Source organism: Echinops telfairi, unplaced genomic scaffold (assembly GCF_000313985.2).
Source record: "Echinops telfairi isolate 266 unplaced genomic scaffold, ASM31398v2 ScPeMD7_5;HRSCAF=22, whole genome shotgun sequence".
NCBI classification, from domain to species: domain Eukaryota; kingdom Metazoa; phylum Chordata; class Mammalia; order Afrosoricida; family Tenrecidae; genus Echinops; species Echinops telfairi.
Window position 1 is genome coordinate 3,486,436 of NW_022103901.1, and position 27,545 is coordinate 3,513,980.

The following is a 27,545-nucleotide window of genomic DNA, read 5'->3' on the forward strand; positions in this document are numbered from 1 at the left end:
GTTTTGAGAATGATGAGGGCAATGAATGTACAAATGCGCTTTACACAATTGATGTATGTATGGATTGTGCTAAGAGTTGTATGAGCCCCTAATGATTTAAAACAAACAAACAAACAAAAAAGAGTTACAGGATCCCTTGAAAAGAAACTAACAGAATCATTCCAGTCAGGGAAACTTTGAGAAGATGTATTTGCACCATGGTATAATTCTCCCATGAGCATGTGAAGTGTTTGGTGTCCGCTGACTCCAGGCTGGGTTCTGCTACATGGACAGTTTGCGATTGCCTTACCTTCCCAGACCCGAAGACAGCCTCTTGAGCATATCTGATGAGACACTCTTTGCAGAACAAGTGAGCATCTGCACACTGTGTAAGCTCCTCGAATGGAAACTCCCCATAGCAGCAGCGGCACTCAATCAGCTGGCCATCCTGCAGGCCAGTAGATGGAAACATACATGAAATGACCACCATACCATTCAGGTAGTCGCAGCCTCTTTCCCTCACAAATAAATTCTACAGGTAAAAAGCACCCCCAGGCACCATTAAACCATGACAGGCTGTTTTGTTTTAACAGTCTAACTCAAGAGGCTGGCACAACACTGATAGCATTAAAACATATAGCAAAAGGCACAAAATATGCTTCTCATATTCATTATTATCTATTTTATTAAAGAATTTTCTATATCTGTTTGGGAGCCTTGCTGACACAAACGATTAAGCCAGGCGTCCTCAAACGGCGGCCCGCGGGACATTTATCCGGCCCTCCGGGTGTTTTTGCCCCGTTTGTTTTTTTACTTCAAAATAAGAAATGTGCAGTGTGCACAGGAATTCGTTCACAGTTTTCTTTTTTAAACTACAGTCTGGCCCTCCAACAGGTCTGAGGGACAGTGAACTGGCCCCCTATTTAAAAAGTTTGCAGACCCCTGGATTAAGCATTTGGCTATTAATTAAAAGGTTGGTGGCTTGAACCTCTGCAGGGGCTCAGTGAGAAAAAAGACCTAGAACTCTGTTCCTAGAAAGATACAGTCTAGGAAATGCTTATGGGGCAGTTTAATGGGTTCCCTGGAGTCAAACGTCGAAATAAGCTAGATGGCACCAAACAACAGTTTATGCCTATTTAAAGCCACATGTCATATAAGTAACATACTAGATTAAGAAGCATTTCTTCTGGTGCTATGCTTACATTTATGAGATAAAGTTCCTCAAACCACTCTCCTTGCATCTTTGATACTATCTTTTTGAATCATCAAACTGTTTGGCTGATCTCATCTGCTTTTTTAGGTCTAGAGAGTTTTGTTTTGTTTAGTGTACAAAGTGATCACAGCGACAAATCTCCCAGCACCAGCAGAACCAGCCTCTCTATAGTCAGCTGCCAGTCATGACTGAGACAATGTGGTAATGAGAGAACAGCCCATGACAATACTCAGAATCAATGAAGTGAGATTTCAAACCACCTTCTGATACTGTTCTTCATTCATCTGCAGGGCAAGCAGGAAGTCTTCGTGCTAAGAAACAAAAAAGGAAAACGAAAGAGGAAAATACATTTAATAAAGATGCCACAAACAATTTATTACTTGTTCCACAGGATCAATCTACAGTTGCTAGTCATTTCCTCAGTGACATAGTGTGAAGAGTTACCCAAGGTGAATTTAAAGTCCCTAGTGATCACCCTGCAGTCAAACCGCAAACAAGCCTATAAAACCAGTTACACTTGTAAAGAAGGTGCTCCTAGATATTCAACTGAGAATCCAAAAGGGCAGCATTTGCCCAAAAAAACAAAGCCCAGGAGGTAGGAAGGGGCAGGAAAGAAGGATGAATGGAAATGGGGGACCCAGGGATAAAATGGGAAGTGCTGTTACATTCAGGGAATTGTAATTGATATCTCTAAATAAAATGTAGATGAGGTGCTGAATACAAATGAAAAACAATATGCTGTGAAGAAAGCTGATGGTGCCCAGCTATCAAAACATATAGTGTCTGGGGTCTTAAAGATAAACAAATGGCCATATAGCTGAGAAGCAACAAAGCCCACATGGAAGAGGCACACCACCCTGTGTGATCACGAGGTGTTCATAGGATCAGGGGTCAGGCATCAAAGACCCAGAACAAAAAATCTTATCATTGTGAATGAAGGGGAGTGTGGAGTGGAGACCCAAAGCCCATCTGTAGGTAACTGAATAGCCCTTACAGAAGGGTCGTGGGGAGGAGGCAAGCCAATCAGGGTGCAGTATAGCACCGATGAAACATACAACTTTCCTCTAGTTCTTTAATGCTTCCTTCCCCCACTATCATGATCCCAATTCTACCTTACAAATCCAGCTAGACCAGAGGATGTACACTGATACAGATAGGAACTGGAAACACAGGGAATCTAGGGCAGATGATCCCTTCAGGATCAGTGGTGGAGTGGCGATACCGGGAGAGTAGAGGGAGGGTGGGGTGGACAACAGAAAAGTGGGTGAAGGGAGACGTCGGATAGGGCAAGATATGACAAAATAATAATTTATAAATTATCAAGGGTTCATAGGGAGGGGGAAAATGGGGAGCTGAGGCCAGGGGCTTAGGTAGAGAACAAATGTTTTGAGAATGATGAGGGCAATGAATGTACAAATGTGCTTTACACAATTGCTGTATGTATGGATTGTGATAAGAGTTGTATGAGCCCCCAAAAATAACGATTAAAAAAAAAAAGTATCATCTTGCTAACAAAAAAGGACTGTGAAAACTACGCTGACAGAAAGAGTAGCCGCAGCTATAGAGTTTCCAAGCACGAGGAAGAATGACTCTTAATAATAGGACAAAACACTCAATTTCACTAATAGGAGAAAAGCAAATTAACAACACAGACTAAGAGACCACATTCCACCTATCAAAATGGGGGGCAGCAGGAAACCATGTCTGACAATACAGTCTGCTAAAACTGGGAAAACAGGTACCCTGTGATATGACATTATTTAGTGAGAATAAAAGACAAGCCACCGCTAGACACCCAGTCCACATGGCCAAAATCTTGCTCACCTCTGCCATCTCTTTGATCTTCTGCTCGTAGAATTCCTGTTCTTGTTGCACGGCTGGGAGGAGGGCATGTCGGTCATAGGACCTACAGTGCCGCCGTTTATTCTCCAGAAAGAACATCCTTTTCTCTATCTTTATGTTACCTAGAAGACAGAGACAATCATGCAGACAACTGTTGCCAGGAATCTAGAACAGCAGTCTTCAGTCTCTTTTGGTCCAGAGTGCTCCGCCCCCCCCCCCCCCCCCCCCCCCCCCCCACTTTCTAGAGCATAGCCTAGTCTCTGGGAGACACCTGGACTCCTGACTACTCCCTGAGCCCTACCAGGCACTGTAGGTGCCTGAACAGTGGGAATGCAACTCAACCACTCTCCAGTCTACTGCTGCTGGACAGGTGTTTAGTTCTGGGCGTTACAAATAAGTCTGTTTGTAGTGCATATTGGTGACTACAGGTCCTCCCTTCAGCTGGGTACTGGATGACTGAGGGCAGGATACTGATCATGGGCTTATCATGAGCTAGGTATGGATGACCAATTGAGACTACTGATCATATCTGTGTGTCAGTAAGGAGAGCCAGTCTCCCAACATGGCCTTGCCTATTTACACCTCCCTTTGCCAGCAATGGATGTGAGTTCCAGTTCTACTTGCTCCCCACCCTTAACAAAATTTGGTATCATCAGTTTTTCTTATCATTCTGATAGGTGTGCTACATGCACGTCAGTGGCATCATTAGGGGTGTATGGTTGGTAAGGATTGCCAGGGTTGAAATCATTACTGTTACTAGCTGTGTAATCTCTGGAAAGCTGCATAAGGTCCCTGTGCTTCAGTTTTCCCTCATCCATGAAATGATCATGAGCAGCAAACATATACCCTTAAGGGGTAGCCGATCTATAAATGTGCTAATCCATATGAAGCGTGCCCATCAGTACCACCAGTACAATGCTTTATCTACATCAATTTAAATGATCATCTGATTTTTCTTCGTTAAGACAACATCCCAGGAATAAGGTCTTGGTCATGGTCCACTTTTTCTTGCTAATATTATTAAACACTTTCATTGGCACATAATTCACATATAACTCAATAGTTCAATCATATCAAGAAAAGTTGTACCATCTTATTATTTTGTTAAGAGATTTTTTCCACCTATATATTTTGAAGGATACTGATCTCCAGGACTTTTGTCGTGTTTTTGTTCAGAAAAAACACTGTATTCCTTAAATGAATTCCAAAGTGTTTACTCTTCTACTTTCTAAAAGATGTCAAATTGGTGTTAATTGTTTAGTAGAATTCTCTGGTGAAACGATCTAGGGCTGGAGATTTCTGGGAGGTTGACAATTATACTTCTACAGTTTGCAGGTTTTTGGAGGAACCAGCCCATTTCAAGTTCGCTGTCAAATTCAAGCATGCATATGGGAGTGTCTTACAGCACTTTATTAGCCTTTTGTTCTTTGCAGGGTCTCCAGTGACAGCCCATTTTATTCTTGATGCTGCCAGTGTGTGTGCTCCCGTCCCTTAGTCCTTGCTGCTGGTGATTAGAGCTTTTGTTTCTTTTTACGATGACGCTCAGTTTTATATTAGAAGACTGCTATGATCAGAACCAACTCCAAATTCACTGTCCTCAAGTTGATGCTGGCTCATAGCGACCCCTGTGGGGTTCTGGGACCATAACTGTTTATGGGAGTAGAAAGCCCAGTCTTTGCTGGTGGTTTCAAATAGCTGACCATGGGCTTGCAGCCTAACATGTAGTCATACATACAAGGAGCCATGTAGAGATCACCTTGTCACCCTCTGGTAGTTAAGTAACATAAAACCCTGCAATGTCTAGATAAAAAAGAAACTGGAAAGGCAAAAATAAATTCCTGGAATAGCTGAAGGAAACTTAGCCAAGTGCTGTGTATTAAGACTGTGTCACAAATATTAAACCACTATTTGTTAAAGAAGTGCATTTACTTCTTGTCTTTTTTTTTTTTTAATTTCTTGTCTTTGGTGATACCGGGAGGGAAGACGGGGTAGAAAGGGGGAATCGATCACAACGATCTACATATAACCTCCTCCCTGGGGGATGGGTAACAGAAAAGTGGGTGAAGGGAGATGCCGGGCAGTGTAAGATAAAATAATAATTTATAAATTATCAAAGGTTCATAAGGGAGGGGGGAGGGGGAAGGGAAAATGATCTGATTCCAGGAACCCAAGCGGAAAGTGAGTTTTGAGAATGATGAGGGCAACAAATGTCTAAGTGTGCTTTACAAAGGTGATGTATGTGTGGACTGTGATAAGAGTTGTGTGAGCCCCAATAAAATGATTTTTTAAAAAGAGATAATCTCGGAGCCCTAGTGGAGTAGTGGTTATGAGTTGGGCTGTGATCCTCATGGTTGGCAGTCCAAAAGCACCAGCAGCTCCGAGGGTGAAAGACTGGGCTCTCCACTCCCGTAAATAGTTACAATCTTGAAAACTCGGTGGGGGTTCCAGCTATGAATCAGTATTTATTCGATGGCAGTGATTTTCGGTTTTTTAATAGAATACTAGTGCAGTTTAAGAATCTGTAATGGAAGGGATACACCCCAAATAACGAGTAAGATGACATAAAAGAGCAAAGCATCAAGTATTGCAAAATTCAGAAGGGGGTTGGCATGTGACTTTAAAGCAGTGGTAGGGGACCAAGGCTTCGAGTGAGCCAATGTTTGGGAGGTTTTTACTTGAAAAGGGGAAGGCAGTCTTAGTCTGTATGCATTGCAGTACAGACTGTCAATCTCACTGTTGTCTCTAAAGAGTGAGCAGTCCTCGTTTAGAGCACTATGTCTGGACTTGTACATTCAAACTTTCAAAGATACACTGACATGCTGGATGACTACAAAATCTACAGCCTGTTTCATTCTTGATATTGGCAATTTGTGTGCCATCACTCCCGCCCCCTAATCCCTATCCGTCCAGCTGCAGGTGATAGTGTTTTATTTTTAAACTGATTTCAGCTTGTAAAAGACCACTGCAGTGATCAGTACACAGGACCAGACACCTATGAATATATGTGAGCTAAAGATATTTGTAGATGTGATTTACTTTTGCTACAAATACATCCATGAATGCAGTGATCAAAGTTGTGAAAGCTTAGCCATAAGCAAACTCCTTAAAGGAATGAGTCACTGGGCCTGAGAGCTCAGTATCACAGTCTCAGGGGACCCCAAAGTTGATTGGCATGACAGTGTACAAAGCCAATGTTTCTACACCCTACTTGTGGTTGTAGCAACCGAGGTCTTACAAATTCGTAAACAGCCATCTAACATGCAACTATCAGTCTCTCCCCATCCAGAGAAAAAAGTAATGGAAACTGAAAATCTAATGGTCCAATGGATCACATCGGTTTCCACAACCCTGAGATCAGAACTAGATGGTGACCAGCTAGCATTGGCAGCTGCTTAGAAAAAGATCACATTTACCCAAGGACAATGGTCATAGGGTTAGGAATGAATAGAAAACATGGGGAGAAAGCAGGGTAAGTGAGGGTACATTAAGGGGATTGCTATGGATGAGTTGAAATAAAATGTCTAAGAATTACTAAATGTCAAACTGATATTGCTTCTCTCTGCAAGTCTTCACCTAATTCACAGTATAAAGTTTAACAGAGAGAGACAGAGACAGAGACAAAGGACAGATAGAGGGGGCAATCAGGGTGGTGAAGAGGAAAGAGATATTATGAGTGGCTACAGAAGAAAGAATCAAAAGCATGGCAAGAAATTTCAGGAAGGGACATTTTGGCTTCATACAAAGACCTTTCTAAAAGACAGAGCTGACCAGCAAAGGAACAGACTAGTCGCCTAGCAAAGCAGCACTTCCCTTTCTCCATCCTGTCAGAAGTAAAGACTATATATATCAGGGATGGTTGGTGGAAGCTCTGGATCCATTCACAGCTGAAGCGTGGACTGCCTACACATTGCCCTTACTATTCTCCATTTGTCATAGGCCATGAAGGTATCCTATCCTATCATAAAAACCCTAAGCCAAGCTACAAGGACCTTAGGATCATAGCCTAGAAGCCACAGACCCAGTAGAGCACCAACTCCACCATTACCTTATGGGTTTTCCCTGAGTCACTCATGGGATTCAATTATGTAGCTCAGTCGAGATGCAATAGGCAAGGAGAAAAGGCAAGGAGCAGATATATATTTATAACAATCTACAAAAAGTTATAGTGAACTCTCAAAGACAAACAGCTCAGATGAAATCTGATATAAAGTTCAACTGTTTTATCTCTTGGGAAGGACTTTCAGCAATTCTGCCATCCGTGAAAATAACAGAATTTGAACATGTGGTGATTCAAGAGCTCTGTGCAGGAGCCCAGTCCATTCTGAAGTGAAACATCCCCAACCCATCGTTCTGAAGTGATCGCTCTACAATCAGTCACGAGCGCAATGGGATGTCCCTACTGATACAAGGAATTCTTAAACCCATCTCCAAGACCAGTTTCCCCCTAAATGTAAAGAGCTGTCCAGACACTTCTCTGCAGTTTTCTAACTGTACCCCAGCTTTTCTGTCAACTGTGTATTCTAAGCAGACAGAAGGAAGCTGGAAACCGCACCCACTTGATAAAGGCTGTGTGGTGAGAATGACACCCCTGTAGGAGCCTGCCCTGGTGTGCCAGGCTGTAAGCATCCTGCCTCCAGCCTCACCTACCCCCCAGGCCCAATAAAGACTCACACAACTTCAGCAACATTCACAGTAGGCCATTACCTTGTTCAAATTTGAAATCTATATAAGAATACTGATTCATTTCTTTTCTTTTTTTTCTTTTCCCACTGGTTTCTGGTGATAGTTCCTGCCATTTTTTAATAGCATCAGAAAAGGCCTAGAAATTGAGAAAGGGAAAGATCACTGGCATGAAAGAAAAAAAGGAACAAGTCAAACATAGGCAATTCCCACATCTCACCCTGACTACTAGTCAAGGCTCACTTTACTGTCTGACTGCCCAGAAATAAGCACTTCACATTTTAATATCTCAGTAAACTTACTTGACAACAAGACCCATGAGTGGCATTTTTTTAATGAATTTGAATTTTGTTCCCCATTTTTCTCTGGTACCTTGGAATGACTTTAATGGTTCAAATACCCACTGGATCTTATCTGAAAGAAGATGAACCTCAGGTAAATGTGGCTTTGTAGTGAGTCTATGTTAAGCCACACTTTACAGAAGATCAGAACAACTGTCCACAAACTCATGGGTCTAAGACTACAGTGCTTAGACACCCTTCACACTTAGAACTTAACCCACTCTCAGGGGTAACGTTGCAGCCAAATAGGCCGATAAGATGAACAATTACACCTGTGAGACATGTGCTCCTCAAAATATCCAAGTACATGAGACCAAAAGGGCAGCACATACCCCAAAGTAAAATGTGGAAGGCAGGAAAAGGAGAGTTGGGAGAATAAATGGAAGCCCAGGGTGGAAGTGGGGACAACACTGACACACTGAGGAGAATGCAACTAGTCACAAATAATCTATGTATAAATTACTGAATGGGAAACCAATTTGTTTGATAACCTTTCACCTGAACCACAATAAAATGAAACAAATAGAGACTGAGAAGGCTGAGTGAGCTCCCCACAAGGGAATCACTGACATTCAATGACATGGCTGTAAAGTTCACCTGGGAGGAATGGCAGCTCCTGAACCCTGCTAAGAAGACCCTCTATCAGGATGTGATGATGGAGAACTATTGCAACTTGGTTTGCATTGGGCCTCAAGTCTTTCCCTGCAGTACCAGGAAACGGAGCTGATGGACAATTCTGGGAACTGGCTGCAAGAATAACTGCCTTTGCTCCCCACCTGCAATGGCTGGATGGTTAGATTAAGTAGAAACAAAGCCACAGTGGAAAATCCCTAGCAGCTGCAGCCCTAACCCCTCCCCAACCGGACCCGCCTCAGCTCCTGCTTTAAAAGTCCACCACTCTCCTCACTGGGCAAGACTTCCCTGAGCTACTTGCTGGACCAAGGGACTTCGCCTGGATCACCTTTCTAAATAAAGAACCGGTTCACTCTCTTAAAAATAAATAAACAAATAAATAGATAAATAACTAAAATAAAACAAATAACCGCTCCATGCTTGTTTGTCTTTTGGAAAATAAGTCAGTGCCAGAAAAACGAAGAGCCGGAGAGCAGAAAGGAAACGGCAACAAATCTCTGCAAAAGGAGTACACAAGGGCCAGAAAGGCACTCAACTTTTATTCAGGTGACTTCGCTAAGAACAGTACCCTTCAGAGTCAGGGACAGAAATCCTTAGGGCCCGGGTGGGAAGAGGCAGAAGTTAAGCACTACTGCTTCCAGCAGGTGCCAACTCTGTTCTGCATCAAATCACCACTCTTTATAGACCACACCTAATGTAACTGGCAAGGTGGCTGCTTGGGAGTAGGCTGAGTGACACTGATGTCAGAAAGCCAATCGGGGAAGGGCAGAACATCACACTCCAGCACTCCCACCCCACATTCCACTGCAGAATGGGTAACTCTCCACATCTGTAGGGCCAAACCACAATGTCCCTGATTCTAAGCTATTAATTCTTTTCCTGCTGCTCTTCACCTCAGCAAATCCCTTTATCTATTTCTCGTTACCCTGCTGACAAATCCTTAGGCTGCTTCCACACCCCACCCCAATTTCCACAAGCTGACTTTACTCAGTTCTCCTGAGAAGGAGCAGTCAAGAGTGAGCCAGCCCAAAGGAAGCCCCCGGAGAGCACCTTTCGGGTGATTGCATAGTGTCCTTTGAGTTCGTGCAGAGCCCATTTGATGTCCTGGCTGCTGAGCATTTTGAAGTCGGCCATCAGGAGGTCAGCAGCTTGGAGGAAGCATCGCTGGTCAAGAGGAGCCAATTTGGAATAGTCAAAAAAGTCCATTTTAGGCAACTGAAATAAGAAAGCACAAAAAATCAGTGAGACAAGGCATTTCCCAAGGGATTTCCCCAGGAGGCGGGTCACCTGAAGAATCAAGTACTACAGGAAAGAAGAATAGGTGTCCTCAGTGTCAGAGCCACTCCGAAAGGAAGTATCCAGTCTGGGACAGTAATGAATGAAGGAGGCTCAGGGACTCTACTGCAACCCAGAGCTGGTGCAAAGGTACTGAGGGAATTTCAGCACAATGATTCGGGCATCTTCTTTCCATCAAATGCTCAGAAACTTCCTGACAACTTCCTCTGCTACAGATTACATTAAGAGAGACTGTGAAGCCCTCCTATGGGGAACAGGAAGGTCAAGCAATTGACTCCAGTGACACAGGTCTGAACTCATCTGTGAACACATTAACTGCTAGTTTTGATCACCAATGAGGGAAATAATTCAGGTTTTAAAAATCAAATGGTTTACACATCATTACAGAGGATTTGGTTACATAGGTGTATGCCCTCTAGTACATGAATCTTAACATGAAAAGGGGGGAAAAAAGCCATCAGCAGATATTGAAGTCTTATTAACTAGCTGCATGCTGAAGTACTTGAAGGTTAAGTGTATGAATGTTTCCAATTTACATACTTTGAAATTCACTTGATACGTGAATTATATGCCAATAAAACTGTTAGGACAAGGAATTCTAGCTCTGGCCACTTGTTCCATCTTGGGCACTTAGTTTGCAGGAGTAAAGACTAGAAAAATCTGTGTACTTGTGGGAAAGGAAAGACAGTTACAATGAAAGATAGTAAATCTAAGGGGGCTTCAAAAAACTGATAGAAAAAGTGGGGTTAATAGCAGGCAGAGTTTTTTTCAGGAAGTTTTGAAGTCTTCTTACACAGTATTCAAAATAGGTCCAGCCATGGCCCAGGAAGTGAAACCAGAACACAGAACTTTGGGTGACCTGGAACACCAGCCGGAAAAATTGCAGGTCCAAGTAGACATGGGCAACTCAGCAGAGCCGGTAGGGGGCTTGCGGGGAGTCTTCCCAGAGCCTGGGTCAAGAGACTAGATTACTAACAGGACTGTGGTGAGCAGCTCACCTTCAAAGAGAGGCAGGAGGACACCAGTTCTGTGGAAGGGCTTATGAGAGGACAGTTGTTTCCATTTAGGCAGGCAAGAGGTTTGGTTGCTAAGCAACACTTACCCCACCCTTACTTTCTAACAGGGTTAAATCAAATTGCCCACAGGGCTCCAGTTCACGAGTTATTCCCCACTAAGGCTTAGCAACATTTAAAAATGTGGGTCCTTCCTGGTGTTGCTTTCTCAGTCACGACTAAACTGGGCTGAACAGAAAAAGCTCTGATTCAAAGTGCATCAAGTTGGGAAATCTTAGGTGGCAAGGGTAAGTAAACAAATATAGCTATAAGGATTTCAGTTTACACATACTTGGATTTATTTTCAAATAAAACATATATTTAAATAGGTCTACAATCAGTGGATGGCTATAGACAAGTTCTCTCAGTAACACACTTGTCTCAGTTTTATTCAAGTGCCTTAAAAAAATAATAAAGTAAACTCAGAGGGGATCTGGTTGGCCAGTTTAAGTCAGAGAGGTCAGCTTAGAAGGTGATGGCAATTGTTTTGTGAGATTCCAAATGGTCAACTTGGATAGATTTTCTTGAAGGAAATAGTCACAAAGATGTATTAGAAGGTTTAAGAAAATTCACAAAACTGCCGATGCCTGGAGGGTGGAGGGAATGTGGGGTAGAAAGGGGAAACTGATTACAAAAATCTAGTATAGCCCCCTCCCTGGGGGATGGACAGCACAGAAGGGGGGGTGTGTCGGACAGTGTAACATATGACAAAAGAATAATAATTTATGAATTATGAAGGGTTCATGAGGGAGGGGGGAGGGAGGGGGAAAATGAGCAGCCGATATTAAGGGCTAAAGTAGAAGGCAAATGTTTTGAGAATGATGAGGGCAACAAATACACATATGTGTTTGACACAATGGATGGATGGATGGATTGTGATAAGAATTGTACAAGCCCCCAAATAAAATGATTAAAAAAAAAAACTGCACTGGTGAGAAAAAACTAGGAAAAGTTATAACCAAGCAATGCTGTTGTCACCCAAAAATGCACCTGCTCTTTCTTCAAGGAGATCAAAGGCTGCCCTGAGAGGCTTTCACCAGGAACTACCCCACTCACCCTACAGCAGCTCTGCTCTTGCTCCTTCAGATTTTTTTTGTTTCCCACTCATGAAGCACTATTTAAAAAAAGCTTGACTAAAGTCCCTTAAAAATGTCTAAACTGCTATTTCGATGTCGTGCATATCCAAGAGCACAGAATTCTCTGGGGAAGGATCAGCGCGATGGAAACACCATCTTCCGAAGTGTACATACCTAAATGTAGGCTCTCTTGAGGAAGAATAGCTTCACATTTTGATATTTCTATTTAACAAAGGTTTCTAAGATTCTGTAATGATACTGCTTGACTTAAGCCTTGTACTCATTCTGAACTCTCCAACTCTATCCTTTCTCTCCCTGCTCATGTGTAGAAATGTGCCCTGACTCAGCACTTTTTCGCCTCACCAGCAGACGCGGAAGGAGTAAACCATTTCCAGGCGGAGGTAGCAAATCAAGCCCGGCACTTGCCTTCGTCTCATCCTGGCTGGCGAGCAGGCTGCTGCTGGGGTTCATGATGACTCTATCTTCTCTCTTTGGATAATCTGGGTTTTCCAGGAGAAAATTACAAAGTCTGAAACAACAAACGATGTTATTGTCATACTGTTTCCAGTCCCCACACAGTGCAGTAGGCCTACCAAGGAATTAAATTTTTGCAGCCCCCCAAAATGAAAACAGACAAGACAGACAGAGCCCTGTGACACGGACATTCTACTTTTGCTGCTACTTGAACAAGCAGTGGGCACATGCAGACTGCAGGCTTCTCTGAGGTTTACTGTTGGTTAGGTGCCAAAGTCCCTGAAAACACTAATAGCTAAACGGTGTGGATCTGGAGAATGTGGACAGATAGTACTTAATGTTTGTCAAGAAAATTATGAAAAATAAAGGAGTGGGGAGAAAGCACCCATTTATATTCATAATTTAAAAGTTTGCTAAAAGTCCATGAAGGAAACAGAAAAGGCTGCTGTAATTTCATTATTACTTTTGTGGCCCTTTTTGTAATATACAACTCTATAAGCAACTGGGGTTACTTTACATTTATCTCACTGCAGGCTGAATGTACATAGCCATGTTTCTTTACTGTTACCACAGAACACGCCAAGGTAAGGACAAAGCACACATCCATGTATGCATCACCCGGGCTAAATATATTTTAACCATCCTGCAGGCCAAATCTGCCCAACTATATATTTTCATAGAAAGCCCTGGTAGTACTTAGGTAGGCTGCGAAATATTAAGGTTAGTAGTTCAAACCCACTCTGAAGGAGAAACATGAGGCTGTGTGTTCCTGTACAGTTAAAATTTCAGAAACACTCTATAGCAGTGGTTCTCAACCTTCCTAATGCCATGAACCTTTCATACAGTTCCTCATGTTGTGGTGATCCCCCAACCATAAAATTATTTCCATTGCTACTTCATAATTGTAATTTTGCCACTGTTATGAATCGGACGGCCCCTGTGAAAGGGTCATTCGACCCCCCAAAGGGGTCTATAGGGTTCCTATGAGTTGGTAAAGGCTCTAAGGAACTCTGTGGCAAAGTGGTTATAAGCACTCGGCTGGAAAGGCAAAGTTGACAGTTGAACCCACCAGTTGCTCGACAGGAGAAATACCAGCTTCCCTAAAGATTACAGCTTTAGTAACACTATGAGATAGACCTCTGCCCATATAAGGTCACTATGAGTTGAAATTGAATGAATGGCAATGGTTTGTTGGATTTTATTTTCTAACAAAACCAAGGCAGAAGATAAATGGTGGCACAAATTGAGTCTAGTAAGGAGGGCAGACCTAGAGGTGTGGCACTCGCCACATAAAGGAGAAAGCATCAACTTACCTTGCTCCCACATTATCGAGGTGAGCCTGCCCTGGCCTAGGGGCCACACCGTGGTTTTCACGTGGTGCCCTTCATCCCATTTCTCTTGCTACCATGTCATTAGTGGGGCCCAACAACAGTAAAACAGAAGTATGAAGACAGCTCAGCAGAGGAGGACAGAGAAAAGGTCAGAGAGGTGGGACTGGAACAGGAAGAGGAAAGTTCACAAGGCCCTGCTGCCAAGCCTCTCTTTCACCTGCCCCAAACCCTCAGCAAGCTCAGCACCTTTTCTTCACCATCACTTCCAGGAGTCCTGTACACCTCTCTGATCATTAAGCTCTCTCTCCTCTTCATCACCACAGCCTGATTAAATACTGGAACAATGCCAAGGGCCCAACACAAACAAATCAAACTGTAATCCAAACCCACTGCTACTGAGTTTGTTCCAGCTTAGAGGGGCCCTTTAAGACAGAACAGATGATCTCACAGAGTTCCCTATCCTTTCCGCTTTACTGAAGCAGACCAGCTTTCTCTTGTACAGAGCAGCTAGGAGATTTCAAACCCCAACTAGTTGGTTAGTAGCTGAGCAGAGTAACCACTACACAAGGGGGCCTCAATATACTCCCTTCTCTATAGAAATAAGTTGCAACCCAACTCATGAATATTTGCGTCCCAGGATAAAGGCTGTGTGAGTGTGCGTGGGGTTGAGGAGGGAATATGTTTGTTGGGGGAGGGGGGATCAGGGGGAAGGTGAAAGCCCGTGGAAACACAAATGTGGCCTCTTCATATTATTTCCTAATTGACCTGACTTGACATGCTACCAGGAGAATGCACTCCTGCCAAAGTCCAGCCTTTTTCTCCTTGGACAAATGCCGCTCCCCAGAATTAATTTCAGGAGCAGCATAATGTGAGTGAAGGGTCATAGCGAAGCAGCCAAACAGCAGACTGCCTGCCAGATGAGGGGATTTCCAAGTAAAAGGTGGTGAGATCTAACGAACATTTTGAAGTGGCACATAAAGTGGCTGAGTCAGCTATCACAAAATTCCCAGCCTCCTCAGCTCAGCTCAGGGCCTAGTTTCCACACTCAGCTTTGTCCTGTTGCTCATGTCAGCCACACCCTGCCCTCCTGGTTAGCTTGGGGGCACCCAGGAGGTGGGAATAGGGAGGTCTCAGGGCTAGAGTCCATGTACTACCTCTTCTGTTGCAGTTTAAAAATTCTATTCTAAAGGCTTGAAATTTTAATTTTAGTATACTATTTCACTTCTAGGAGAAGTGTGAGAGAAAAAAATTACTTCTTTTTGCATTTCTTTTCATTGGGACACTTTTCTCCCTGGCCCTCCACTTGAGGTTACTTCTGTTTCTGAAGACCTTGATTGCACTTAACTACAGAAATGCTTCCAGGGAGGGGGAAGCGGGGAGGGAGGGGAAAAATGAGGACCTAATGCCGGGGGTTTAAGTGGAGAGAAAATGTTCTGAGAATGATGTACAAATGCGCTTTACAGAACTGATGTGTGTATGGATTGTGATAAGAGTTGTATGAGCCCCTAGTAAAATGATTAAAAAGAAAAAAGTTGTATGAACACCTAATAAACTAAAAAAATTAATTAAAAAAAAAAGAAAAGAAATGCTTCTATCCATTCTGCAAACAAGCAGAACACTTTCTGTTATAAAGTTATAAGACAAAAGTATTTTTAAACATCTTGACCAGAACACAGGTAATCACACTGCTCTGAACACTGAAACCCCGTAATTCAATAACTAGGGAGTACCTACAAAGTCTAGGAAATAGTCTTCAGATGAAAGGGCTTCCAAAGATTTGCGTAAAAATGTCACTAACAAATGGAAAATTTCCACAAACTTTTTGAAGCCTCATCATGTTATGACTGTTAGAACTCTGCTAATACAATCATTTAAACAATGGTGAGCAATTAACCATGTGAGATCAAAAGGAAGCATTTGCCCAGGGAGACACACCCAGAAGGGAGAAAGTAACAGGAAAGAAAAAAGACAAAATGGCAAACACAGGGAGGACACAGAAGAGAACTTGTGACACTGTAGAGATTGCAATCAGTATCACAAATTAAATGGAAAACCATTTTGCTCACAAGAAAAAGCTAATGTAAAAACAAAAGACAGCGATATACTTACACATTCAAATCATAGTAATTCTTCAAATGAATTATTTCCTCAATATATCCATTTGCTACATCTGGAAATCTTGCTTCCTAAAAAGGCATAACATTATAGTTCATTCACTAGAACAGTTTTTAAAACACAGTTAAAAAAAAAAAAAAAGATGCACAATGATTAAAAGTTTCGAGAAGCAGCTTTATGCCTGGTTTAAAACTCACACTAGGCTCCTGGGTTTATCTCTACACAGTATATGAAACTAGAAAGGCTTAAGAGATCAACGGGCCCTTTATTCCCATCGGGCATATCCATTCTTACTCTTTCAACAAAATTGGGTATGTCTGCCCAGACCTATGGACTCCAAATACAAATAAGGTGCTCACCTTTAAGAAATAAGCAACTTAATGGCCAGATAAAAAACCTTGGGCAAAACAGGGTTGAGACGTTATAAAACACCAACAGACAACAACCACACATTACTTTCTAGATCAATACTACCCAATAGGGCTCTGCCCAATGACAAAAAATTGTCTATTTCCAATATGGTGGCTTCTAGCTAAGGCACCTGGGATGTACAGATATGCTTGCAACTTACTACTAATGTAAATGTTGGTGGTTAGAACCCACACAGTGTTTCCATGCAGGAAGACCTTCAAACAGCTTCCAAAGAGTGCAGTCAAGAAAACTTTGTGGTACTCAGATCCCCTCTATTATGGAGTCATCCTGAATGAGGGGCCAATTTGATAGCTGTGAACAGCAGCAACCATTTACCCTATGTGACTACTGGGCACTTAAAATGTGACTAATGCAACTGGATATACATAAACAGCTTTTAAATTCATTGTTCAAATTAAACGAATCATGTGGGGCTGACAGCTATTGGACAGCACAGCTCCAGATGATCCAGGTACATCTGCTTAAAGGGACCATGCAAGCAATCACACTTCAGGGTCTTCTAGGGAACTGAGTGGGAGGCTGTTGATAAAGAGCATGAGGTCACCTACAATCTGTAGCTGGATCTCTGGAAGTCTTCTTGGCAGTTAAGTACAGATTATGGGATCCTGGTTCAAGGTTGTCTGTGTTTAGAGAGAGCGTCTCTCTTCTATACATCTAGATATATGCCTCATAAGAAAATCTTTAGGAAACAGGTGGTTTTTTTTTTTTGGTGGGGGGGAGGTTAATGAAAGAAAAATATTTATCTAGTTACTTGTTTGGAAAAATTAAACTTACCGTTTCTTTAACTAATATTGCAACAAGTTCTTGATCTCCTTGCCCCCACATGTTTTCCAAATCGGATTCCTGAGATCCTTGCATTTGGAAGACCGGCCCTGGCTCGTCATCATCCTCATCTATTATTGCTAGTCGTTGGTCTTCCAGTTCTCCTAAAGGATGGGCAGGTTGAGGAGAAGCAGGCCCTCGAATCCCATCCTGTTGAGGTTCTGGCCTGGGGTAAGCTGGGTTGGGGAAGGCTGGCCTTGGTGGCTCATGTTGATACAACAGGAGGCCCAGTTCTGCTTCAGCATGCCGCTCCTGAGGAACAACCTGGCTTATTCTCTCACGGGCCTCTTGGTTTAGAGACTGGAAATAAGGATGGTCTAACCAGCAGTCTTCTTCAATGGCCTGATCTTCTCCGATGGCACCAGATTCTTCGAGCTCTGTCTCTGATTCTTCAGATGATTGGTTCAAGGGGTCAGTTTCTGAGTAGAGAAGATGACTGTCTTCTAAGATGATTTTTCTCTCTGATCCAAGGTTGCCAATGTCACTTGATGCTTGACTATGACTTGGTCCGGGTTGGGGTTCTCTTCTCTGACCACTTGGTTTAGTGAGTTCAGAGATTCCAGTAGGCCCAAGATCCAGAAAGGCATCGTAGTCATCCTCAGAATCATCCTGTGCCCCAGAATCAAACAATGGGTTGTTACACACTGAAAAATAGCTGTTCTTATCTGATTCAAAGGCTGCTCTAGACATTTTGGGCCTTTCTTCTCCCAATCTTTTCAGATCTTGCCACTGGGCAGCTGGTTTGATGGGATTGGGTCGTGATGTCTGAGGTTTATTTGTCTAAGAAAAAATGAAATTTTAATAACAATAATGGTCATTTTTTTTTTGGCCTGGGTCTACATACCTACGTCTGTACTTACAGAAAGCTTATGAGACAGGAAAGACACAAAAAATAAAAACCATGCCTTAAAGTAAAGACTGTTCTTCACATTTATCTTAATACTGAAATTTGATCAAACACAGTTATGGTAAGAATCAAAGTGATCGTCCATAGATTGAAGCTCTAAATTATAACTTGAAGGCAGGCCAAACCTCATTACTTAAAATTGCAGAGTAATAAGGGAGAGGTGAGTTTCTGACTGGGAAAATGCATTACAATGCTGTACATTATCACATACGAATAGTTACAGTAGTAGTGTATCAACTCAGGACTGACACAGCTCAAAACATAACAGCTTCTACTGCCTATTCTATAGCTAAATGGACATCACATAGGTGAAAAGGGACTTGTCCTGGAATTACGGAACAGCTGTTCTCCAAGGCCACACTACCCTCCAGATGTGGCTTGAATATAAGACCACTGACTTGCAATAAAGCTTCTCCAGGGGAAGTGAACTTACGTCTGTCAGGATGACATCATCCACATCTTCGTGTTGCTGAGGGGCTGGAGTGACCAGCATTGGAATCCCTTCCTCATCAGAGGAGTCAGATATGGTGATGGGTCCATCTCTGACATTGATCCAGTCTACAGGAAAGCAGAGAACATCATTACTTAGGAGCCAGCACAATCACTTTCAGTCCATTAGTTCAATGTTGACCTAGAGACACACAAGCCTAAAGCCAAGTTAACATCTGTTAGTATGACAGTAAGTAATTTAACTTTCCTAATGTTCCTTTCTGCAGAATAAAGATGTAGCTTTCTACTCCCATAGTGTTATGGTCTCAGAAACTCACAGGAGGTCGCTATGAGTCAGTATTGTCTTGATAGCAGTAAGTTTTTTGAGTGAGGTGTCATAGTGGGTTACTTACTGAGCTGTTGGTGATTAAAAACCACTAGCTGCTCCTTGGGAGAAAGTTTTCTGCTCTCATAAAAAATGACAATCTTAGGGAGGGGAAAAAAGGAAAATGAGCTGATTCCGGGAACCCAAGAGGAAAGGGAATTTTGGGAATAATGAGGGCAACAAATGTATAGATGTGCTTTACACAATTGATCTATGTATTGTTATGAATTGTATGTGCCCCAATAAATTGATTTAAAAAAATAAACAAAAAAAAACACATACAATAAAAAATAAAAAAAAAAGGACAATCTTAGAAACAAACAGGTGCAGTTCTACTGTGTCCAAAAGGGTTGCTATGAGTTGGAACCAACTTGGTGGTAATGAGTTTATTTTGGCATCATTTTAAATATAACTAGAGTTAAAATAATCATCTAAATGTGTAATCATGATTAAGGCCTCGACTCTTTGAGCACGAAGATAAATATGATACAGTGAATTAATTAATACAGTCCCTCTAACCCAGTGGTTCTCAACCTGTGGGCGAGACCCCTTTGGGGGTCAAATGACCGTTTCACAGGGGTTACCCAATTCATAACACTAGCAAAATTACAGTTATGAAGTAACAATGAAAATAATTTTATGGTTGGGGGGTCACCACAACATGAGGAACTGTATTAAAGGGTCGCGGCATGAGAAAAGTTGAGAACCACTGCTCTAACCAGTCTTTGCAACGTTTACAAAATGACTGGATGGGACTATGCAAATACGATATACGGAATCCTATTAAGTAGAATTGGTTAGTTTTGCCATCCTCTAGCCCAAGCATGGCAGAGACCACAGGGCTCAGAGGCCAAGGGCCAGAGAAAAAAAGGCAAGGCTACAGGCACTGCTAAGAAGAGGTTATTATCTTGATTGAAGAACTGAATCCAGAGTGATTTGAGATCCTGAATTGTGACTTGTTACTTCCCTAATAAACCCCACACTATGTGAGTTCCGTGTGGCCAATGCAATAAACTATCAAACTCAGCGGAAAAGCCCAGAGTGCTGTGGGATGGACAGCTGGTGTCAGATTGGTAAAAAGAGTGGAGGATGGAGGTATCTCTGACCTCTATACCTCCTAAGGATCAGCCTTAGGATGTTGATCTTGATCTTCTCCTACCCTTTTGTGACCTAGAAGACATAAGACAGCTATTTTTATGATATCATGTTAGATATTAATTACTGTGTAACACATATTTTTTCCCTCCAGTCTGGCTCGTTGGGAATATTAAAGGTTAGAATGGGCAATGAAAAAAAAGGTTGGAAAGATTAAAAAAAATTTTTTTAAGAGACATAATTATCTGTACACTGGTACAGATAGGAACTGGAAACACAGGGAATCCAGGACAGATGAATTCAGGACCAGTGGTGAGAGTGGCAATACCAGGAAGGTAGAGAGAAGGTGGAGGTAGAAAGGGGGAACTGATTACAGTGATCTATATATAACCCCCTCCCTGGTGACAGACAACAGAAAAGTGGGTGAAGGGAGACGTCAGACAGTGTACGACATGACAAAATAGTAATAATTTATAAATTATCAAGGATTCATGAGGGAGTGGGGAGCAGGGAGGCAGGGGAAAAAATGAGCTGATACCAAGGGCTCAAGAAGAAAGCAAATGTTTTGAGAATGATGATGGCAACAAATGTACAAATGTGCTTGACACAATGGATATATGTATGGATTGTGTGTGATAAGAGTAGTATGAACCCCCCCAATAAAATTATATAAAAAAACAAAACAAAACAAAAAAAACCCCACTCAATGGGATCGAACAACAAAAAAGAGACATCATTATCATGACTTGAAATTCCTCCATTAAAGCTCTAATGTCTTTCTTAATGCCGCATATATTTTACTGCACACTACAATTTATAAAGCAACCTAAAAACCAATCTCACTTCATTCTTGTGGTGATCGCAGACATGGCCATTACAGCAGTGGGTCAGCCTGTAGAATCTCAAGTCAGACCACCTGGGGTAATCTCAGTCCCACCACATATGCTAGGGATAAATAAGAAGTGCTACCACTTAACCTCTTTCATCACCCACTGCCTCAATAGTAAAATGGGGTAACAATGGCACCTAACTCAAATAATTGAGGGTTAACAGAGAAAGTCCCTATAAACAGCTTATATTACAGTGCCTGACACACTGATTTCAGGTTCAATGTTTTTTCACCAAGCCATAGCTCCATTTCACAGTAAATTAATAAATATTAACAAGGAACTAAATCCAGGCCCTGAAAAGCGCATTACAAAGGACTTCCAGTTAAATCTGGCAAGATAAACCCAAATTATTAAAAGCATCATTATCTCCTGAAACTCCACGAAAATGTCAGAAATTTGCATACACACATTAGGAAAGACAATGATAGTATATGAGATTTCAATAAAATTTTGGAAAAGAGCATTACAGGTGAAGCGATTCAGCAGAGAGACAGCAGAGGGTCTGTCATCCAGCAACTCAATTTAATAGTTGAAAAGCACAGAACAGGTGGAAAGGGGGAATCGATTACAAGGACCTACATATAACCTCCGGGGGGCGGGGCAGAGAACAGAAATGTGGGTGAAGGGAGACATCGGACAGTGTAAGACAAAATAAAAAAAGGTATGACAAAATAATAATAATTTATAAATTATGAAGGGTTCATGAGGGAGAGGTAGCAGGGAGGGAGGGGAAAAATGTGGAGCTGATACCAAGGGCTCAATCAGAAAGCAAATGTTTTGAGAATGATGATGGCAACAAATGTACAAATGTGCTTGACACACTGATGTATGTATGGATTGTGATGAGTTGTACGAGCCCCCAATAAAATGATTAAAAAACAAAAAAAGCATAGAACATGCTATCGTTGTTAGATGTCATCAAGTCTGCTCCAACTCATAGTGACCCTATGCAGAACATAACAGTGCAAGATCCTGTGCCACCCTTTACAACTGTTCCTATGCTTGAGCCCATTGATGCTGCCACTGTGTCAATACATCTCATTGAGGGCCTTCCTCTTTTCCGCTGCCCCTCCACTTTACCAAGTATATCCTGATAATATGTCCACAGTATGAAATCTTGCCATCCTTGTCTCCAAGGAGCACTCTGGCCTTACTTCTTCCAACACTGATCAGTTTGTCCTCTTAGCAGTCCATGGTACTTTCAATATTCTTCTCCAGCACCACAATTCAAATGCATCAATTCTTCTTCGGTCTTCCTTATTCAATGTCCGACTTTCACACGCATATGATGCAAGGGAGAATACCCTGGGGCTTGGGTCAGGTGCACCTTAGTCCTCTCCTCAAAGTAACATCCTTGTTCTTCAATATTCTAAAGGTGTCTTGTGCAGCAGATTTATTTAATATGTCTTTTGATGTCAACTTTCACTTCCACGAACATTGATTGTGGATCCAAGAAAGACAAAATCCTTGACAACTTCAATCTTTTCTCAGGGACACAGGTTCTAAAGGCAGAGATGAGAAGCTTTCAAGTCTACATTGTGATGAGATTCTCACATTTCTTCTTCAACTCTATGTAGCCAGAACCCCAATCACTGATTATCCATGAAGAAACCAAAGTGTATCTCAGGATAGCAGTGCACCCAGTGTACTTCCCCCCCACCCCCCCACCCCCGTTTTTGGAGCCTGCTGAGTTTCTTAGATGAGTAGATTTGACATTTTTATTCGATTTTGAAATGTTTCCAGATATTGTTTCTTCTTTACTCTCCCTTATGGGGCTCCTATTCCTTTGGTACTTTTGTCCCAATTCCCATTCTTTTTCCTTGGGCTCTACAGACAGGATCAACTCTATCAATCCATCCTCAAGTATGCCTGTTCACCTGTCAGGTCAGATCTGATGTTGAGTAACCTGACTAGAACTTTCATTGTATTGCAATATTTTTAAAACTTTGGTTTCTTTTAAATCCATGAGTAGAGCAAACTTTGCAATCATCTATGAACCTAATGGTTGGAGGTTTGTGCTCACTTGGTAGTGTCATTTAAGAAAAGTCTGATGATTTGCCTCCACAAAGATTACAGCTAGGAAAATCTTATGTAGTAGTTCTACCCTGTAACACATAAGGTTCACCATAAGTCAAAATCTACTCAATAGCAATGTGCTTAGTTCTTTGAACATATTTATTATGTGATTGGAAATCTGTCTCTTTAATTCAACAGTTGGATCTCCACAGAGACAAGTTCTATCGACTGTTTTTACCTCCCTGTGTTATTAGCCAAGGAGTTCTGGTGGTGGTGTGCTTATGTTGTTGGGCTGCTAACTGCAAGGTCAGCAGATCAAAAACACCAGCGGCCCCAAGGGAGAATGATGGGTTTTCTACTCCCACAAAAAACACACAGTCTCATAAACTCACAGGGGGCAGTCCTACCCTGTCCTATAAGGTCATTTTGAGTAAGCATCGACTCAATGGCAGTGAGTTTTTTTGGCTTTGATGTATGAGTTAGACTTTCCTGTTTCTTTGTATGCCTCACAATTTCTTGATAATTGTATCTTTAAGAGTGATACTGTGTATCAGAGTAGCCAGCCCCTAACAAACCATCATGGGTCCGGCAGGCGCAATTGGACAGCTATAATATATAAAGATTATAGTAAAGTCATATGGAATAAGATAAGAGAGAAAGTAAAATGAAGGAGACAGACACATCTCATGGTAGCATGCTCACCTCAGCCCCGCTTGGTGGTCTATGTGGGGATGTGGAACGTGGGAAGGGCAGGAAAGAGAGGAGAGAGGGAATAGGGAAAGAGGACCAGAGGACAGGGGACAGGGCTGGAGTTGAGAGTGATTTATTTCTAACCAAGGGTTATATATCTTTTGGTGCATACATCCCCGATTACAGGTAAAGGCATATGTCACAGGACGGGGTTGTACATAGCTAATACACTAAGGGGAGGGGGGTGATTTAGGGGTATACGCTTAATAGGAAGGGGAGGGATTGGAGATATACATGAGAAGATGGGCGGATCCTAGATTCAGAATGGCAGTCTAACTTTGGATGTCACTGACCAGGTTTGACCTGTTCTAAGCTCTCCAGGGAAACAATCACTATCCTATCAATAGGGTGTGAGCCCCACCTACAGTGGACCAGACAGTAGTCTGACTGCTCTGGATGACTGAATGCCTTCAGGGAGCTATCTAGACGATCATTTACCATTAGTTGCAAGCAGTGTCCTAGTTCTGACATATATGGGGGAGATGAGCTGGGGAACAGCTTTTTCATATCCCACAACTGTGGAGGAAAAACATTAGACTACTAATCAAAGGTTGGCAGCCACTTCCTGGAAGAAAGATGAGACTATCTGTTCTCATAAAGATTTACAGTCTTAGGGCTCAAGTAGAAAGAAAATATTTTGAAAACAATGATGGCAACAAATATCCAATTGTGCTTGAAATAATGGATGGATGGATGTACTGTGATAAAAGCTGTATGAACCCCCAATAAAATGATTTAAAAAAAAAGATTTACAGACTTGAAATTCTAATAGGATCACTATGAATTGGAATAAAACTTGATAACAGTAGGTTATTAAATATATACCCACTACAACTCTGGATTCTAATCTTCTTTCCTCAAGGATGGTGGCTACTTGTGGTTTTATTTCCATGCAAAGTACTTTTTAAGTGGGCTCATCCTACAGCTATAATTATCTTTGCTCAGGTGTTTTTTGGTGTTGTTCTTCCCAGGTTTTACCAATGGATCTTCTGTGGCTTACAGAAAGCATTCTAAGTCAGTCACTTTCTAAGTCTACCCTGCCTTTTGCTTTCTGCTACTGCATAAAAGAATTAGTAAAGCTTCACACTCAGCCAGGGATGAATAACTTGCTAGGACCCTCTAGGTCTCTCCTACACACATATATTGCCTTATGTTTACAAATAATCAAGGATACATAGAACTTATCAAGGTCTCTTTGGCTACTTCATTCCAATCACTCTGTTAAATTTCTCAATGACTTACTGCTTGCCCTAACCTTTATCAAAACTTCAACTGGCCGAAATACTGATCTTCCCTCATTGTCACTGAGATTGGTATTATGATATGGCTGCTGAATATGGAATTTTCCACACTCTGATCCAAAGAGCCACCAGCCAGCCCCTTTTACAAGCAGTCTTCTGGGGCCAGCCCCACTCATTCAGGTATCAATACCCCACCATTCAGAACAAAAGGAGCTGCATGTGGAAAAAGGAGGGAATGAAGTGGCCCCAGGCTAAATTACCACAGACTTTCACGATTCAGTAGATTTCCTTGAATAAATGTTTTTCAATTCTTACATGCTTTGGGCCGGTTTCCAGTCCTTAAGTGGTTGTTCTGGTCATTTTGTACAGATTTGTCATGCTTTAGGGGAAGGATTCGCCAAGTTCCTCAGTCAGCCCTTCTGGAAGTTCTACCTCATGAGGGTCCATTCTAAAGGGATAACGAGGTGTGTTCATCCATTTCTCCTTTTAGTTTTTATCAATTTGTTTTGCATATTTTAACATCATGTTAATAATTGTGCAGAGATTTGAAATTAAGTTTTATCTTTCTAGTCCATAGACATTTTTATAATTATTATTTCTCATAATACTTCTGGCTCAAGTGTCTATTTCATCTGATACTATTCTGGCATACAAACCCCTATTTTGTTTATTTTTGTGGTGAGAAAGAGTGTCTATGATTATTTGATGATGCATCTTTTCCAATCTGTGTATTGTCAACCTTTCTTTGGTCACCTACATTTTTTAAAGCCATTGGATTTTAAGTCCTGGGCAGGAAAGTAGAATATGATTCAGCATTAAAAATATATGAACTACTGCTATTTACTACGATGTCTAAGTGAATCTTATTTTTTTAAAAAATCACGCTGAGCCAAAGAATTCAGATACAGAAGAGTAAAATAGTCTCATTTATATGAAAATTTATGGTAACAAAAAACCCTAAATCAGTGGTTCCAGAGGCCAGAATGGGATAAGGAGCACCTGCAGAGAAAACCTGTCTGGATGGAAGCAGTGGTTATATGGGTGCACTCGCTTGTCAAATGTCATTGAACTATACACTTAAAACATGTGCACTTATTAAAAGACGATTAAAAAAATTACGGGGTTTCCTTAATAAAAATTATTAACACTGCTAACAAAAACAACTTTCATGCCTGAAAAAAAATATTGTGCTAGATGCAAAGTGCACATAACATCTAAGAGAAGATACACCTTCAGAGTCAGTAATTTGAAAAAAAGAGCTGGTTGTTCTTAAGGAAACATTGTTCAAGTATATTTAAGACTCAATTAAAAAGCAACAACCTTAACATTAACTATACAGACACATTTTTAAAATTTAGTAGTGATTATATATTCATGTTATAACAAAATTTAACTTTCTGAATCACAATTATAGTCTCAATCACTACTAAATTACATGCTACTGTTCCAGAAAAACAAACTACTCACCGCCATTGAGTCAATGCTGACTCATAGCAATACACACCCACCCCCCAACCCACCCCTGGTTTCTGAGACTATAACTGTTTAGGGGACTAGAAAGCCCAGTCTTTCTCCCGTGGTGTTTGTGGTGGTTTCTATATGCCCACCTTGCAGAGCGCAGCCATGTGTAACTACCACACTATCAGGGCTCCATACTATGGTTAAAATGTTCTAAAACGCACTGATTTTTATACTTATAACTTGCATACATTGAGCTATTTTAATTATTTTACTCAATTTATTTGCTTAATAAAATGTCCTTAATTTTAAGGCACAGAAAAAGCCTTTAATTTACCTTAAAAATAATTTTTGTAAAACACAAAATATTAGCAACGGAAAAACCAGAACATTCTCTTATATGAAGTTTCTGCTTGCACAAGATGCATAAGTATGAATTATTTCTTACTTATCAGCATCTATTTCCTTTAGCCCAAGTTTAAATGTGAATTAAAATTTAAAAGGAAATTTTATAACCATTTAAGAACTGCAAGTACCCACCCTTTTTTAATGACTCTATAAATTTACCAAAACTTTAGCTATAAGTCTAAAACAAAAGAGCATGGTTCCTAAAATTCATGAGGTTACACCAGCATTTTCTAGTAAAATAGAAATTTAGCATAGTATGACACCAAGATGGCTTCAGCAGCAAGCACCCTCGGTAGTTTTAGAGAATACGCACCCAGAAGACCTTTGCAAACCCAAACCCCAAACTCGTTGTCTTCAAGGCGATTGAAGCCACTTCAAATCAGAGAACTGCCACTGTTTCCATGATCCTATATTTTAGACTCCAATGACTGTGCATTTGTAACTTTTGTGTTAATAGCTTATCAATCGACATGCCATCCAAACTCAAAATCCACTGCCATCAAATCTATTCCAACTCATACTGACCCTCTTAAACTTCATTTGTGTCAGCCATTTGACACATATTGTAGTTGAACAAATTATTTCCAATATCCAGAAGCCTAAAAATGAAACATCCTAGGATTCTAAATGGTGCAAAATGTCCATTTTAAGAAGCTCTATCTGTAATACTAAGAGAAAAA

At 41.4% G+C, this 27,545-nt stretch overlaps 1 protein-coding gene across 3 annotated transcripts in view; it reads right to left on the reverse strand.

Moving 5' to 3' along the window:
• RNF216 (ring finger protein 216) overlaps positions 1 to 27,545 on the reverse strand; it is a 125,413-nt gene that overhangs the window by 81,161 nt on the left and 16,707 nt on the right. Inside the window, exons 2-11 of one of the 3 annotated variants that reach the window (XM_045285765.1) lie at positions 25,315 to 25,447; positions 18,627 to 18,751; positions 17,239 to 18,066; positions 16,027 to 16,103; positions 12,539 to 12,641; positions 9,739 to 9,903; positions 7,739 to 7,853; positions 3,017 to 3,156; positions 1,453 to 1,503; positions 290 to 427 (exon numbers count right to left, since the gene is read on the reverse strand). In XM_045285765.1, the coding sequence (XP_045141700.1) occupies positions 290 to 427; positions 1,453 to 1,503; positions 3,017 to 3,156; positions 7,739 to 7,853; positions 9,739 to 9,903; positions 12,539 to 12,641; positions 16,027 to 16,103; positions 17,239 to 18,066; positions 18,627 to 18,686 (1,677 nt within the window). In that variant the 5' untranslated portion in view covers positions 18,687 to 18,751; positions 25,315 to 25,447. The remainder of the gene's footprint in view (positions 1 to 289; positions 428 to 1,452; positions 1,504 to 3,016; positions 3,157 to 7,738; positions 7,854 to 9,738; positions 9,904 to 12,538; positions 12,642 to 16,026; positions 16,104 to 17,238; positions 18,067 to 18,626; positions 18,752 to 25,314; positions 25,448 to 27,545) is intronic. The other 2 variants (XM_004705550.3, XM_004705549.3) reach the window with 2 other exon arrangements.